The 17,749-nt window shown below is 45.6% G+C and overlaps 1 protein-coding gene across 4 annotated transcripts in view; it reads right to left on the bottom strand.

The window, feature by feature from the left end:
* The window catches only part of ACSL6 (acyl-CoA synthetase long chain family member 6), a 548,884-nt gene that overhangs the window by 215,517 nt on the left and 315,618 nt on the right, over positions 1 to 17,749 (bottom strand). For all 4 annotated transcript variants that reach the window (XM_086931549.1, XM_086931550.1, XM_086931552.1 and 1 more), the window contains 2 exons: positions 7,946 to 7,997; positions 2,612 to 2,685 (listed from right to left, as the gene is read on the bottom strand). In XM_086931549.1, coding sequence (XP_086787675.1) covers positions 2,612 to 2,685; positions 7,946 to 7,997 — 126 coding nt within the window. The remainder of the gene's footprint in view (positions 1 to 2,611; positions 2,686 to 7,945; positions 7,998 to 17,749) is intronic.

Here is a 17,749-nt window from a genome sequence, read left to right on the forward strand (position 1 = left end):
CCTTGAGGGGACACCCTTGCAATATAGATGCAGGGGGCCCCCAAAGCTCTGGCCCCAGTCTGGAGCTCTCAGGTCAGGGGCTCGCCAGTGCTAGAGGGGGCCCCTGGAGCTTGGGCCCCACACCGTTGGGGCTTTTGTTATGCCATTGCCCATTTTGAATGAGGACAAACACCTCCTGGCCATTATGAGGCACAACGTGATTGTCAGCCCCTGCAACAAGAACTATTAACGGAATATTACAAAATGTGAGGCGGTTCAATATTATGGTCTTTTTGTTTTTGATCTCACCCTGTATGCGTCACAATGTGATGTGCCAAAGCGCACTATATACCATTCCTAAAATTTGACCTTTTGTCTGTAACAATAATTCTCAATCACAACTGTTATATGATAATATTGATAACCTGGATACGTCTGGAATTCTGTACCTTCATGATTAAAAAAATAACTTGAAACTCCCCATACTTGGACTGACAGTATATATCACATTTCCAAGTTATCACACATCACATCACATTAGCCGTTCCAGTGTCAATTGCGTTATGTTAAGCACAGCTGGCCTCAGCATTACCAGTATACCTCCGGTCATGCTTCATCATAGTAAAGTTGCTTTCAGCCTCAGCCGTACATTTTCATATTATGCAATAACATAATACAGTTCATGCTCTAGAACCACAGGTTGTATGTGCCTCTGACACAGTTGTTCTCAGTGACTGCTGCAAAGTCTCAGGTTCTACATCGCTGTGGTGCAGTTGTTGATAGTGTTGGTTGTCATGAGTCAGTTTCCTGCCCTGTCTCAGCTGAAGATCAGAAGAGCTGTTTGTGCCAGTAATTGCTGTAACATTGCATTATTGGCCCAGATTCCCCATCACGCTCAGCAAAATCAGATCACCAATGCTGGGAACCGGTGTGCTAGGGAGGTATAAAAACTTAATGAGGGGTCTGTTGCCAACATCCTGTGCTTGTTTTCAGACAACAAATACTGATTTGTAGCAGCTGGCAGCAACAAATCACATTAGTGTAGCGCTGTGGGACGGAACCATTAAAAGGCCGACAGCAGCCAGTCCCAATTTAACACATTTTATTCAGTATGTCTAAAATGGGGGGCTAGTTCATCAAGCCCACTGGCTTTTGGCTTATTTCTGATATAAGAGGATTTTTCTGACACACCACGATGTGTGAAGAGTAAGTCCCCGTCATCCTGCAGATACACCTGTTCTGGGCGGGGAGTTGATTGAGAGAAGATCTGAGTCCTGTTGTTTTCCAGGTGGACACCAACATCTGCAGACGTTAACATGCTGAGGGGGGAATTCATGAGTTTCCTATAGCCGCACATGTGTGCCTACTTGAAACCCAATACCAGAACTAAGAAGTGCTGTGCGTTAGTGAACAGACATCACAGCAATCCAGACCTTAGCGCCTCGAAATTGACTACACAACGTTATCCAAAAGCCCAATCAGATTCCCCCTGGGGGCCACAGATCATCATAGTACAGAGTACAGCAACAGAGGAGCATAGCGATTAAACGTAGACAGAGAAGCGTAATTGTGCTCGGGGTAAGTAACCCATAGTCTCCCAAGCCCTGGACTTTGTTTTCTAGGATAATGTAAGGAGAAGTCATTGCTAAGACAATGTAAAGCTCTCTTAACCATGGAAGGGCGGATGTGAGTTGCAATGAATTTGAAAAGATGAAGCTGATTTACAAATGATGTTTTATCACTTCTGGCATAGGTAAGGAAACAAGCACCTGGTTTTATAACTGATTTCTTCGGGCATAGGACAGTCTTGAGGCTGTCTTGTTTTAATGTAATCACTTTTTAGAACTATCGGGCCTGATTTTTAATGGTTTGTCACAGCTTAAGCCAGTGTTAATGTTGTCTAGCCTGAATGAGGACAGTCTTAAAACTGGGAAAATCTTGATTAATTAGACAGAGGTTTTCCTTGGTTTAGGGCTGTCGTAATAGTGCTTGGAACCAGGAGCATTTCTGCTTGAGTAAGACCCTTTGACTCTAAAGTGTTCCAATTACTCAAAGTTCACAGCATCAAATGTGTAACACAGCACACATACCGAAAATCAGTACACCTTGCTTATTCTCCAATCAGATAATCCAAATCAGTACACATGTTCCCAGAGCCAGCCGAAGCAATGGATGGCAGCCAACTGGTCAGCGAGCTCCTAGGTACTTTCATGGTGTAAATTCCAGGTGACCAGTTATACATGGTATCAGAAGGATCAAGTTGCAGCCACATGTCTTTATCTTGTTATTTCAGTACACATAGCCAGCAGATCAAACGAGACAAAGAGTACTGGTGAAATATAATATCACTTGAAATTAGAAGAAGCTCCAACTGCATTTGACTCAATAATAGTTCAGCAGTTGACCAGAAACCCACATGGCAGGAGCTGGACCCAACGGAACCCATTTGTAAATGGTCAACTGAAATCCTACGCAAAGGTGTGATTCTTAGTGTTTGTACTACCGGCGTTGAGAGAACTGACCGTGTGCCCAACCTCACTGAGCGGAATAAGCCGCTTGGGCAGTATCTGCATCTAGGTTATCAGTTTCAATTTAAAATTTCAAACCCAATGAGCGTGCTATTTATACTCACCTCTGTCACTTTCAAAAAGCCTGAAAAATCGGCCACTACATTCCCGTGTGTCAGCATGGCACCTTTTGGGTTCCCTGAAAGTAGAAAAAGACACAATTACTGTCTGAATATACACTAAATCTACTGCAGTAAGTGATCAAACACAACTCCATCGGCCAACGTTAACTGATAAGGACTGAATAGCTACTAACGGATTGATTTTAACAGCCAACAGCTCTTTATCGATTTGGGGCCCTAAGTGCAAGTTGAAAGTTATGTCTCCCCAGCCAAAGTGGCGGGGCGGGCCGGAGGAGGGAGCTGGGAGGTTAGGGCTACATACCCGTGAGGGTCTTCACACCTAAAGCAGGAGGTACTCTGAAGTCAAAGCTGCCAAATTGACCACAAATCGCACAAAGTGGCCACAGTTGTGGGAAGTAACTTGACGGGCTTCAAGCACTTGAACATCCTTCTGGAGGATTCAGTGGGACCTTGCACTGGGGGTATACTTCTTGGATGCAGCTTTGAATTCTAAACACAATCCCCTTGAAAAAAATGTATGTGGAACTTATGACAGGACAAACCTTTCTCTTTTAACCTGATGTAGTCATTCATGCTTCATGTTGAACTGTGATTTTGTAACATTTGGAGCTTTTTAAAACCAATATGTAATCTTGATAGGGTATAAACACCTGACATATCTGATCTTCTGAAGCCCTCTTTGTGTAGATCTTCCATCTTTTTCTCGCTAAAGAAAGTTAGGTTTCATACTTGAGTCTATGGCTGAAGGGAGAATATGTTATGAGGAATACATTCATAACTTGTAACTGAATGCAAGTGCTTGAAAGTTAGCTAAATGGAGTCTCTAGTTGTTGTCAAATGTCAGAAAGACATTTGCAAGCTTTGCCAATATTTTTCATCAAAAAGATTGACTACTTACCTCTGAATCGCCATGTGGGGCCTTTTTACAGAGTAGGACACAATCCCTGTAGATTTGTTCGATAATTACATAACTTGCTTTCAGTGATCTTCAAACCCAATATCAACTAGGCGCAAATAAGAACAAAGCTTAACTGGTTTTGGGACCCTAGCAATCTGTTTCGCAACTACCTCGCTGCGCTGTGACTAAATAACCTCGTTCTGATCAGCCCCAATGATGATGTCAATACCAATATTACTGATCTCCATTCATGTTTGACAGAGGCTCTGGACGCTTAAGCCAATATTAAAAGAAAGCGAAACAAGCCTAAACCATCTGCTCTCTAGTTAAACTAATATCTATTTGAAGAAAAAGATCCTTAAAACAAAGAGCCCTTAGCCTGTCATCTGAAAACCCTCAGGCCGGGCAAAAGTTGTTAGAAGGGAAATACTTTTAACCCCTTCCATGCTCATGACGGAACGGTTCCGTCATGAGCATCGGTTGGCCTCTGCTCATGACGGAACCGTTCCGTCATGAGTCCATAGGTTCTTTAGAACCTTCAGCACCGCAGCGGAATTCGCGCAGCGCTGAAGGGGTTAAGTCCAAGGCCAACAAAATCAAGTCTGTGATCAATACTGCTAAACATGTCTTTGGTATAGTCAAAGTAACCTTTAGATTTCAAGACCCTACAACTATGTCAAACAAAATTGCAAAGTTCTTTGAATAGAAAGTCCACTCTGAGGAGCTATCACTACTTCACCCATCAGACTCGAAGAACATGATTCTCATATGTGACACTTACATCACGCATTATAGACAATGAGCACTTCAATGAGTTTCAGACAGGCTTTAGCTATGGCTGCAGAATTGAAACTACATTGCTGCAAATAGTAGACAAGAAATTGCACATTCTTGAGTTCAGCCACTTCTAGCTCTTCATCCTACATCTTACAAAGGCATTCAATACAGAGGATATTTGTAACAAATTGGATTAATATTTGTGGTGGGTTTCTACCCACCTTCAGGAACAATCACAACCCTTGTCAGGGTGTACTTTCAAAGTCACTAAATTAACCTGAGTTCAACCCCTGGTTGCTATGACACTGAGCAGACAGCCATATTTTAGGGCAATGTGTAAAATATTTGTGCAACATCAAAACAGTGATAAAGTAGAAATGCAAATAAAATCCCAACCTGAACTACAAAAAGAGTCAGAATTTAATCAATACAATTACGCCGGATTTGTAAAAATCCAATTAGGAGAACCAGAGATATGAATTTTTAAGGTTTTAAGCAGGAATAGTGCCAAGAAGCGTAAAGTGGTAATAATGCTGAATGATAACAGTAGATTGGGACCTTGGTGCAATTTGATGCTGACCACGATGGAGTGCAGGTCGGATGCAACAATCAGCTTCATCTTGCTCTAAGATTTTACTTTCTGACTTTAGTCCTCTAAGTCTCAATTCACCACAGGAGTACACTTCTAAAGCCCACCCCTCCACCACAGAATGTCTGGGGAGGTACATGGAAACTCACACGATGTCAAGCAGATCCCAAACAGCAGGGTCCAGTCCAGTTGCCACTGGTCAGCTGGGTAGTTGCAGGAAAAGGCCACTTGTTGCTTATTGTGTCCCTATAGCTTTAACAGGAGGTCAGCAGTATGCCCCTTGGAGTCCACTTCCTGTCCTGGGTACAGGCGAGAGCAGGTCCAGTCCCCTAGGGCTTTTCTCAGGTTGCAAACAGCAGGTTCAGTCCTTTTCTTATTTTCCCCATGTGCAGGAGTGTTCTGAAATGGATGCCTCAAGATGCAACATTTTAACCTGACATGAACTAGTGAGTAGTAATGATTCCGGAGCATGCCCTAACCAATGGGGTAAAAGTACCTGGAGTCAAGCCTTACCCACTTTGAACATGTTAAAAATAGTGGAAGTCTTCAGTCAGACTAAACGGAAGCTAAGAAGGCTGGGGTGTGAATGGGGATTATACTACGATAAACCCAGATACAGAAGCCTGTTAAAACAAAGCAGGGTTTACCAGCAACCAGACAGTAGATACATAAAATTGTTTTAGCATTCAGTTTTGCTGCCTTTCAAGTGCACCCCTAATATCTGATGTAAAGCCAAGCAGACCTGTCTAGCAAGATTTGACGCTGTAATGTTAAAAAGAGGCCCACTGTGATTGGAGCCTGTCTGGTTGAAAGAACAAATGAACGGTCCTGTCCAGATGTCATCTAAAATTTGCTGTGTGACAAGAGAGGACTATTTGAAGTTAATCCAGTTCCTGGGCTAAACCCCATTTTTCATCCTGTTACGGACCAACAACACCTCCCAACATCCAGGCCTTTGTTTTCTGCTCTGGAGGCAGTTTTCACACCTCTTCAATGCTAATTGCTGGTTGGCAGTAGTGGGAAAGCACATTAAGTTCAGGCAGGAAACGGGTCTCTTTCTAAAAAGTTACTTTCCTTAGTATTTATCGAAAATCTGAATTCACTATTGAATTTGATTTTTTATAACTATTAACAAAAGTGTTTCAGCCATTTTTCTAGATAGTCCCATTCCTATATACTGTGGACTTATAGGTTAGTTAAATACACCAATTAGGAATTTGCCAATTAGCCATATTTAAATGGGGTGCACAGGCCGATTACTACTGGTTAGCAGGGGTAAAATACACAGAGGTGTAAAACCAGCAAAAATTAACAGTGCAGGAAAAGGTGAACAAATATGGCGTGAACACACAGAAAATGAGGTTTTCCTACAATCATTCCTTGCTAATAAAAGTTCACAATGAATGCATATGCATTGAGGACATGGTCCACAACGTGTTCGCCTCGTACTTAACCATTCAAGTCCAACAGGTCAAAATTGAAAATGCTGTCTCCTGTTTTATTTATTCAACACAAGTGGTCTCACAAAGTTTTATTCTGGCCCATTCTGTTTTCAACCTTTATATTGATTCCCTTGGTATCTTGCCAAACGTTCTGGGACCCTATGCTATCAATACACTGATGACACAAATGTTTATGTTCGGATTATCTCTCCTGAGAATTTTCTTTGCCAAACCCTTTGAAAAGGTGCAAAACTGGAGGTCTTCCTACCCCCTGAAATTATATTCTGTAAATTTTCTTTCCTCCGCTTTTTTAACCTAACAGCACATTCTTGAATTGACTTCTGCGTTGTGCTAGATTGCATGCCTCCATTCATTGACAGTGCTAAGCTTCTTTCTAAAGAAAAGTCTCAACCAGCAATGCAAATCGGTGTGATGACAGTGCACGCCTTCAACTAAGACTTTTTTGGGAGGGATTTGCGGTTTATTCTTGAACAGGACCTCAAAACTCTCATCAAATTCCTTGTACTGTAACGGATTGCCTATGGGAACTCTCTTCTAAATGATCTTCTTTAAATATAGCTCACTCCCCTGAAGTCAGTTTTAGATTCAGTGGCTTGTTTTGTTTCAGGGACAAAACATGACCATATTTTAAGTCTTCATTGGTTCACCTTGGAAGCGAAGGCTCTTTACATGAAAAAGTGCATTACTCAAAACATAGTACATATCTTCTCCCTCATTGCTTATAAACTAGAAGTATCAGATGGGCTCGGATCGCTTCACGAACCCTACTAGACCCCCAGCCTTCAGGAAGGAACGCATTGTACCACGACACAGTCCTTGTCTGGCAGTGCTACCACAGTTTGCAGCTCTCTTTCTTCTAGCATTCACACTACCGCCTTGTTGGGTACATTCAAGAAGGAGCTTTCCTTCCAAAGGCACCTTCTGATCTGCATCTCACATAGCCTTTTCTTTAAATCCAATTCCCCCTCCTCTCTTTCGATTATTTTCCTTCTCTATTCCTTCCTCTGCCCCTTTCTGACAGTTACCTTCTTTTAAGTTGGCTTCCCTCTGTATGTCCTCCACCGGGATTCACCTCACACTCATAATGTATAAAGGTGGTCACTTACTTATTTTGTTGTATAGGTGTTCGTTTTTTTAACTTATTTATCTCTGCAATTACATATTACACTTTTAAGTTTTACGTTTGTCAATGTGAAGTGCTTTAAGGCACCAAATGGACCATGTTTGTGCTATATGAATCTGGGTAAATAAATAAATTAAAAAACATAGCCTAATCAATTCTAACCATGCAGAATTCCTGATCAGCAATCTAGCATCCAAGGTGCACTCAAGAAATGTTGTGCTTTATCGATTAAATCAAAATAACAGAAAGCATAATGTTAAAGGCATGTATACACATTAAAATACTTTCAAAGTCACATTGTTGCATGCTCTTGTCTGTATGATACACACCAGGCCATTCAATTATTCAATGAAACGATCCTCCCCCACTCCCGCACCAGGAATGGTCCGGCCATTCGAAATGTTTGCAAAGTTTGGTAAGTTGCATGCAAAATCAGATAGTATGCAGCGAAAGCACACTCTCCTACCTGTGGTGCCACTTGTGAAACACACAATCGAAAGATCTTCTGGTTGGGGAGGCTAGAAACACAGAGAAGAAAAACAGTCAATGTGACATCCTTCCTAGGGGCGTCTGCAGCTGACGCTCACCTGTTGACAATCACAGCTCAAGCCTTCCCTTTGAAACAGCATTGCAAATATTTATTTTATTTGTTGACGGACAATATTTGCCTATACAATATGTTGAAATGTATGTTTTTCCCTTGGTTTGCTGAGCATATAACTATTCATAAGATTTTTGGTTCATGCCTACCAATGGCTTGAAAACTCGTGACTCAACGGAATTATGCAGATTTCACAAATTACCAAATTTCACCTGCAAGGAAACCTCCCGAGCCTGCAGCTCACCGTTGAAAGTTCTGTGCAGTAGACTTTAGGAGAAACGGGAGAGGGCGTGGGGGGTCCGAGGGTCCGGGGCCGCTGCTCACAGCCAAAACTCATATACAACAGAATCTGGGGCACATGGAGGGTGGTGATGGATCTAAGCAGCTAGCTCTTAGGTTAATTAGAGCGGCAAGGCGTGTGGCCCAGTGGCAGCTCCTACGCTATGGCGGAGGAGTGTCACCCCACTGATTTCAAAGAGGGTGAGAAGAGGAAACATATAATGATAATAACTGAAAGTTATTATAATTTTATGTTTGTGTTGCTTTCCGGACGGGCAGGTGGGGGTGGCTGCTCTGCGTGCAGGGCAGGGGAGGAGTGGTTTGCCCACTTCTAAGTGCGCAATGAATGTTTGCCCAAACCAGTCATGCCCACTTTCCCCATTCTCCATGTAGGCTGTATTAGAGCCTGCATGGAAAACATACCCAGGCCCCCGTTCCCTGGTTGAATGTCGAACCAGGATGCTCAAAACCAATCACAACGCTGCAATCCAGTGCTGTGATTGGTCAGTGGGGCCTGGCTGTGCTTCCTGTTCCTCGAGGAGAACAGGAGCAGAGACACGGGACCCGGTGGGAAGGCAATTTAAAATATATATATATATATTATTATGTGCATTCTCGAGCGACCTTCCTCCCCACCCCCAAAAGTGGATTAAGTATTTGTTTTGTTTGGTTGTGGGCAGGCGATGCATAAAATGACTGGATGCATTGTTTGGATTACTTTTTGATGTATTGGTATATTGTATTGTATTGTGCTCTGGGGGTGCAGCTCAATGGGGCAGACGTTTATATGTTGCCTACCCCTTGCATCTTGATCTGAGAGTCAATTGCAGCGGTAGCGCCTCTTGGGTCATTCTGATTTTGGTGCGGGTCAGGTGTCGTTGCCTGACTCCTCTCCCCTCACCGCAGCTCGGCTGCAGCACGGTCTGAGGGTCGGAGAGGAGGTCAGGGGAGTGCGTGTCTTGTGCTTGGGGCGAGCAGATTCGAGCCAAGGGGTGCTTGGATGCTTTACTGGGAGGGTACGGTAGTCACCGAGGCCTGAAGGTTGAGGTCTTGGACTTTTGCTTGCTCTGAGGGATGAATCTTCAGTGGCGTAACGAAACTTGAGGGGGCCCCCCTGCAAACTACATGAAGGGGGCCCCCCTCCCATCCTCCGTGCCAGTCTAGAACACTCAGGCCAGAGACGCGCCATACTGCAGGGGATGCGGGCTATTGTTACGCCACTGTCACCAATAAAGCCGTTATAAGTAACACTGGATGGTGGAGTTAAAGGTTGGGCGTAGTCTGCCAGCAGGCATCATAGGTGGTGGTCCATTCATTACAGGGTCCCTGCCATCCGTACGCCGGGGAAGTTTGCCCAATTTTAGGTGGGTTTCCTGATGCAGACTCCTGTCATGATATACAACATCGGGCCCACTCATCGTTCAGTTTTGACAAAAGCGCATCCACTGCTCCTTCTCGTTTCTGTTTTAAAACATTAGACAATGCGCCAATGCAGTATTTCAAAAGCAGATATAACTACAAAGAGCACATTTTGATAATACATTTTTATTAGTAGACAATAGCAATCTTAAGAGGCATTGCATAGCTTCATACACACTTTGACACCAATCCCATCACAGTCTCTCTCTCTCTCTCTCAGTCTGTCAGTCTCTCTCTCTCAGTCAATCAGTCGCTCTCTCTGTCAGTCAGTCTCTCTCTCTGCCATTCAGTCTCTCTCAGTCAGTCAGTCTGTCAGTCAGCCAGTCTCTCTCTCTCTGTCAGTCAGTCGGTCGGTCTCTCTCTCTCTCTCTGTCAGTCTCTCTATCTCTCTCAGTCTGTCAGTCAGTCAGTCAGTCTCTCTCTCTCTCTCTCTGTCAGTTTCTCAGCCAGTCAGTCTCTCAGTATTCAGTCTCTGAGTCAATCAGTCTCTACTCTCTCTCCACTCTATCTCTCTCTCTCACCTCTGTCCACTCTATCTCCACTGTCTCTCTCTCCACTCTCTTTCCACTGTCTCTCCCTCCACTGTCTCTCCACTCTCTCTCTCCACTCTCTCGCCACTGTCTCTCTCTCCACTGTCTCTCTCTCCACTGTCTCTCCCTCTCTCTACTCTCTCTCCACTGTCTCTCTCCACTCTCTCTCTTTCCACTCTCTCTTTCCTCTCTCTCTCCACTCTCTCTCTACTCTCTTTCTCTACTCTCTCTCTCTACTCTCTCTCTACTCTCTCTACTCTCTCTCCACTCTCTCTCTCTCCACTCGCTCTCTCTCTCTCTCTCTCTCTCCACTCTCTCTCTCTCCACTCTCTCGCTCTCCACTCTCTCGCTCTCCACTCTCTCGCTCTCCATTGTCTCTCTCTCCACTCTCTCTACTCTTTCTCTCTCTAATCTCTCTCTACTCTCTCTCTACTCTCTCTCTCTCTCCCTCCACTGTCTCTCCACTCTCTCTCTCTCCACTCTCTCTCACTCCACTATCTCTCACAAAGTAGTGTGCGTTGCCATTGGCGTCTGCAGAAATGTTTCGGGGGGGGGCACATTCTTAACTTCATCACCATTCCCCTTGTGCACTCTTCTCCCCTCTGCCTTGCACCCTTCTCGCCCTTCCCCTTACACCCTTCTCTCCCTCCCCATTGCACCCTTCTCCCCCCCACCTTGCACCCTTTTCTACCTTGCACCCTTCTCCCCTCTGCCTTGCACCCTTCTACCCTCTGCCTTGCACCCTTCTCCCCTCTGCCTTCCACCCTACTCCACCTCCGCCTTGCACCCTTTTCTACCTTACACCATTCTCCCCTCTGCCTTGCCCCATTCTCCACTCCCCCTTGCACCCTTCTCCTCTCCGCCTTGCACCCTTCTCCCCTTTGCCTTGCACCCTTCTCACCTTCTCCCCTCTGCCTTGCACCCTTCTCCCCTCTGCCTTGCACCCTTCTCCTCTCCGCCTTGCACCCTTCTCCTCTCTGCCTTGCACCCTTCTCCCCTCTGCCTTGCACCCTTCTCACCTGACTCACTAAAAACACTGGTAATAACTCACGTTGAATTCTATTCCGTCGTTTTTAGCTCCATCTGTGGCCTAACACACAAGGATTAGTCCTACAGAAATCAGCCTTGGCCCTGCCTGAACAGGGCATTTCAACCCAATCTGCCCGGCCATGTCCCCTCAAACCGGAAGAATAAGAAATTCCAGGGGTTTTTTTTGGCCTGCATGTCCGAATTAATTGGAAGAGTTTTTGTAAAATACCTGCAGAGATTTACAATTTTGGGGACTTAAAACCCAGACATCCTGGGAGTATTCACCCCAAATTCTTGGAAATGGCTTTTATCCACAGTAGCTGGCTATGCCTTGCCCCACAGTCGCTGAGTGTCCCTGAAATCTTGATCTGAGGGAATTGCTCTCTCTGGGCCCCCACTCCCACCCTTGTCAGGGCCCTGAGCAGTGCTCGGTGCTGCCTCCTGCTCTCTGGCGCCCCCACCCCATCCTCTTTCCGGGCCTCGCCTCTGACTGAAGAGAAACTATGTATGTTGTTACTTTGTTTCTCTTCAGTCAGAGGGAGGGGGCAAGGGGATCCCAGCAGGCTGCACCTGCTTCAGACGAGTCGAGACGGAAAGAGGCTTGCTTCAGCGCAAGCCTCTCTCGCAGCCCTCAGAAGAGCTGAGGGGGGCCGGGGCCCCCTTTATTTAATGAAGGGAGTGAGCCCCCCCCCCCGCACTGCGGGGGCTGCGTGGGCGTTTGTTATGCCCCTGTGAATCTTCAGCTTGTTTCAATAGTTGTGGGTACTCAGCTGCAATGATGGACAATCGTGATGTATTCGCAGGCCAAGCTTTGCATGCCATTTTGCGTTTGCTTAATTGACACGGGTGATGTATCGGAATGGGGCAGAGGTGTTCGTTGTGGACAGCACGCAACATCCATAAACTTAATTCGTAAAGGAATTGTGTCATAAGGCATTAAGGCCACTGGGTGGCACTGCTCCACTATTAACCGACACCAAACATGCGGCTGAATCCGAATGGTAGACTCTGTTTATGAACTGCCAAGCCGCAGCGGCAAAAGTTAATTGTAGTTACTGTATGTCCATAGTATTCACAACATTTAGGTAGAACGGCGTTAGCACCTGGGGACAGGCTTTATTTATGTTCGGTAAAAAGTGAATGCTTATATGTTCTTCCTGTCTTGGCTCTCTGGATAAGGGCAGGGAATGGCTGCGTGACTCTCTCTGGCTACTGGAGGTGATTCGGTTGCGGGCATGCTTTTCTAGATGTTGCACAAAGATATAGAAAATATTCTTTCTGCAGGCCCTGTTCCCGTGAAGTAGCACCTTTCACCGGGTAATCTAACGGCAGCATTAACAAAGAAACGAAAGGCATCTACCGACACATAAGGGTGTAACCACGAAGCCCTTACATACAGCAGACTGTTCTTCCTATTCGCCTAAAATAACACATGGTTTACATCTGCGAAGCACAGTTTTAATTAGTTACGTGGCCCAGTGTTTAGATTCATCCAGCTTGTCGTGGCCCCTGTGTCAAGAATTATAAATGAACCAAGCATCTCCCCTGCAGAGGAAATACAATGAAACAAGGCTAGTCTGCTCGCAGCCCTTTTGGCGAGGCTCAGACAGTTTGTGTTAGTCCTGGTCTGGAACAGGTAACCCAGTCTGGCACCATGTGATCCCTAATCTAGCATCTGGTATAGCCTATAGGTGCGCCCGGGCCAGGCTGACGTCTGGGAATAGGGGGCCACACTCGATCCGGGAGCCGGCTCACAACCCTGTGATGCGAATTAATATGAACTGCTGTGCCCGGATGTGACCGTGTGTATAGAAGGACCTGCGCTATATATGGCAGACTTCAGGGTCTGCTAGGCTTGTTCCTGTAAACGCACGCGCTGATTTGGCTTGAAATTCAAGCAAATAAGTCGTTTTCTGTCGCTGAACGTTGCGGCAGCGGATTATGTGAACGTGGTTCAAAGGTAACGACGGGGTGCTGTGTAGTTTCCTTAAGTTCGTGAGATGCCCCAGGCTTTTAGTTATCTGCAATGTGGTACCTTTTAGTTTTATTATGTAGGTAACTTTTTTGGAACATGTTGGATTTGTGGGCCGGAGGTATGTTACATTCAGCTATCCATGAGTGCTGTGACGGTCTGCTGTAGGGGAGTAAAAGACGGACCCCTCTGCTAAAGCATCTTCCGAATTTCAAGGTAGAAGGGAACACCTTCATTGCCCCATCCCTGCCGTCAACTCGAAGCGAAATGGGGACTGACTGGGTTCTGAGTTCCGAAACCCGAAATGTGAATAATGCAAATTACATTAGGAAATCCATTGGTTAGCGCCATCCTATCGGAAGTTGAGACGCCACGTATCATAGTGGGGACAACCACAAACGTATATAGGTCTTTTATTTACACACGCTTTGTACGACCTGGAGCCTCTGTATGGTATACAATGCCTATTCTACCTTAGCGGCAGGACATGGCCAGCAGGACGGTCAGGTAATAAGGCATATGTAGCAGTCAGTGTTGCTTTCCCTGAGAGCAGATGATGTCACAGCCCTTTGCGTGAGCAGGATCACAGGTGATTTTTAAAAAGGGCATAGGATGGGTGACGGCGATGACAACGGCGAAGCAAGCCTGAGCAGTTGTCATGTTGAATGATATGCTACAAGGCTACAAGGCAGGCCTTTTACTCTGGTGGAGCAACAATAATTCCCGGAAGAAACTAATTAAACTAGGTCTAATTTCTAGATTAATAAACCAGCGTCATAGCTGGTTGGATGAGGGCAGATGGGGTTACAGCGCCTTGCATGTGAATATTTTCATGCTGTCCAACAAAGGCCCCGCTGTTGACAACATCATTGATTTAATGCACTTTACTACTGATATGGAGACCATTCGTTATCCCAGCTAGCAGAGGTGTGTCACAAGAAGGAGCAGTGTGCACATGATCTGCCTTTCATGCCTTCATTGCCACAGTCGTAGCAGTTCAGATCACACCACTTTATCAACCAATCACATGCTTCCTTGGGTTACAACGCTGGAGTACTGGTAAGATGGGGGTTTGTGAAGCAACAGGCCTTAAAGGGGCAGTGGGGCTAAGGCAACCCAGTTCTACACCATGCAAAGTCCAACAGTTAGTGCCTTAGAATTGGTCGACACAGTTTTTGTATTATTTATACAAAAAAAAAACTAAACAACCAAAGCAGTTGGCTTTTTGTGAAAGACGCCTAATGTAGTAGGTGTTAAACTGACATGTGACACATCCTCTGGCCCAGGTGAGCAGTGCCACCAACAGTAGGCACACGGGTTCACAATCTTCCCCGGTGAATGGAAGGTGCAGATTCACTTGTCAGTTCCCCTCCAGAGCAGGGGTCTCCAAAGTTTTCTGTAAAAAGAGTTACTTCAGCTAAAGTTAAATCATCTGGAGCCACTAATACCTTTTATCAATGTACAGTATCGCCAACATGCCCTTTCGCACTAGGGACATTACCACAGCAACACGTCTATCCAGTTCAGCTTGTGTTACTATTCAGTTATTAGCTTAAAATATATTTGGAAACACAACCGTTTTGCATTTATCAGCATATGAGCTCCATTCTGCCGCGTCTTCCATTCTGGCCCGCTCTGAGGCGACACTGCTCCAACTCCAGCTCTTGGTCCGCCAGATAGAGCAACACCTTCACATGTTTAATCTCACGGTGGATACATCTGGTCATGTCCTGGCCATGTAGTGTGGTGTCTTAGCATGAGGGCCTTCACTTGGTTTGGCTGGCTTCTACACTAAGGGTCCCAGAAATGAACAATGCTGCCTTTTTTAATACACATGAACCCTCTGAATATGAATCGGGCGCGTTACCCGTTTGAGACCAGTGATCTAGAATAATATGCCCTTCACAAAAGTGAGACCACATGGAAGAACATGTAGACGCGAGGGAAGGTTCGAACAACAGGAACAGTAATTTGCTTGGGTTTAAAATAATAATAACAATTAAAGCCACATAAGTTAGGTTAAAAATAGGGTAATAATCAAATAATAATGAAATGGCATCCTAGGGAGGTTTAGGTCAGAGAAGCAGAGATGACCCCTGATCACTGGAAAGTGGCAGAGCCATTCGCAGTCAGTTCCAAGGGACATAAATAGAGCACTGCCAGGGAATAGCTGCCTGGATATCATTTTGGGGTGGGGACTGCTAAACCAGCTTGGGCCTCCGATGTTACGATGCAGGTTTCTGTGCACACCTACATGTTTTGGGCGGTGGGATGCCCACACCCTTCAGGAAGAGGGATTAGTTAAAGTCTGGGTTGTAAAGCCTAAGTTAATTAACAATGCCTTAATACTCTGTATTTGACTTGTCACGCTCGCTGCGCTTCAAAGACATAGGTCGAATATGAGGTTACGTCTTCTGATGAATTTTTGCTTGATTTTATTAGGTATTTTAACACTTGGATTGGTGTTTACAAAACCCTTTGAATTTGCTGTTGGAGGAAGGAAAGAAAATGCAAGGTAACATCTGTTACCTTGTATTTGTAGATGGAAATGGCAGCTGAGTATCAGAAAATGGCAATGACATTTGCAACCAGTTCCAAGGGCCACAAATAGAGTAGAGCCAGGGAATAACTTTGTTTGGTTACAATTTGTGGGAGGGGACTGCTAGCACAGCCTGGGCGGTTCCAGATGTCACGATGCATGTTTTTGTGCACACTCACATGTTATTGGCGGAGGGATGCACCGCGCCCTTCGGCGTGAGGGCTCTGCAATCCAGCGCAGGAATATGGAAATGCAAAATATGCTGGTTCCAGTGGCTCATTTTGAAAACTGGTTAGTCTATTCTACTGTCGCTAATAATGAGATATGCTGCAGTATCAGAGCGATGTTTACAAGGCCCCAATTATGGTGGGGAGCCTCACTTGGGGTCTACAGGATAAGGTCCCACACTAGCAACTGCAGTATTAAGTTTCCAGTGCAGACTATCATCATGGAACAGCTTTCCTTTAAGGGACCTGGCGTTTCCTTGGGCACATTTCAGGGAAGGCTCGGATTCATTCCATAAGGAGCAGTTATTCCTCACTAATTTGCCCCCCAATTAATTATGTTACAAATAGTTTCCCATTAAATATATACCGCAGCGCGTACCAAGCAGAATATGGGGCACATGCATAATGGCCCAAGCTACTGGCTGCAGGAGACACCTCACCCTTCATGTAGAAGGACCAGTTAAAGCACCCTGGGCATCCATGAAAGCACATGACACAACCCCAACCCATGGGGACATGGTAAGAAATGGCCAGGGTTAGGGAGGGCTAGGACTCCCACCCCAGCCCGAGCGATGCAATGGCATGATCTGGGCCAATACTCCAGCCTCCCCAAGCCATAAAAAGTAATTATCCTCCATAGGGTTCATATTTATTACAGGTGCGGTACTCTCTTACAAACAGAGGTAAGCGGATAAAGATGGCTGAATAGTGCTGATCGCAAACAATAACTTATTACCTAATATACTCAGGACCTTGCAGGCGAAACCAAAAGGCAGCAGAAGCTAGCGGGGTGGGTCCCCAGGTCCCCACCCCACACTTTAGTAATATGCCTGGGTGGTATGCTGGTGTGGCATATAGTTACAAGTGAACCCTGAACTCAAGCCCTGGTCAGTGTAGGGATAAACACTGGGCATAGTCAACCCCTAACCCGAAAGGCACAACTTTGCACACAGGGCACCTTAGAGTATATCGCACAGAACTGTTGTTAATGAAGAGAACAGTACACTGGACGTCGCAACAAGCAGAGGGCTCTCTGCAGCATTCGATTTTGTAAATTGAGTTGCAGTGTATTGATTTGTGCACAAGCATTAATGGGGCAGGGAAGGGAAGCTGCTGGGGTTGTGATGACGTCACAGATGCGTTGTGGTTTGCAATGTAGATACACTATGTGATGCTGTTTTGTTTCCACTTATTAAAGCACGTTTGTCACAGCGCCTCCCCTTTTCTTTCTTTATTCTTTGCCAGGAGTCATCGTCTCAATCTTTGGGCACTCCTTCGTCTTAAGGGCAGCACAAAGGGCCAAGTCAAGGAACTGGAACCAGGACTTTCCACGCAGTGCTATAACATGCATGGTTTCCCAGGCATGAGCTGGGCAAACCTTATGACTGGACTGCACCAGGGGTTAGCTAGGGACCTCAGGGGCCCTGAGATGCTCATAGACAAATTGGAAGGAAAACATTTGACCACAATGTGCAGGCACCCCTTAGTACAGGCCATAAAGGAGGCATTGGTGGACAACAGTACATGCATGTTATCCTGTGAAACTGTGTGGTCCCAGATCATCCCGCGTAGGTTCTGGAGGGGGGCCTGATCTGGGGGCAGCTGTTGAGGCATCCTGCAGACGGACCCAGAGCTCCACCTGGACCTTCACAGAGCAAAGGTTTGATAAGGCAT

The sequence above is a fragment of the Lissotriton vulgaris genome, chromosome 7, assembly GCF_964263255.1.
Source record: "Lissotriton vulgaris chromosome 7, aLisVul1.2, whole genome shotgun sequence".
NCBI classification, from domain to species: domain Eukaryota; kingdom Metazoa; phylum Chordata; class Amphibia; order Caudata; family Salamandridae; genus Lissotriton; species Lissotriton vulgaris.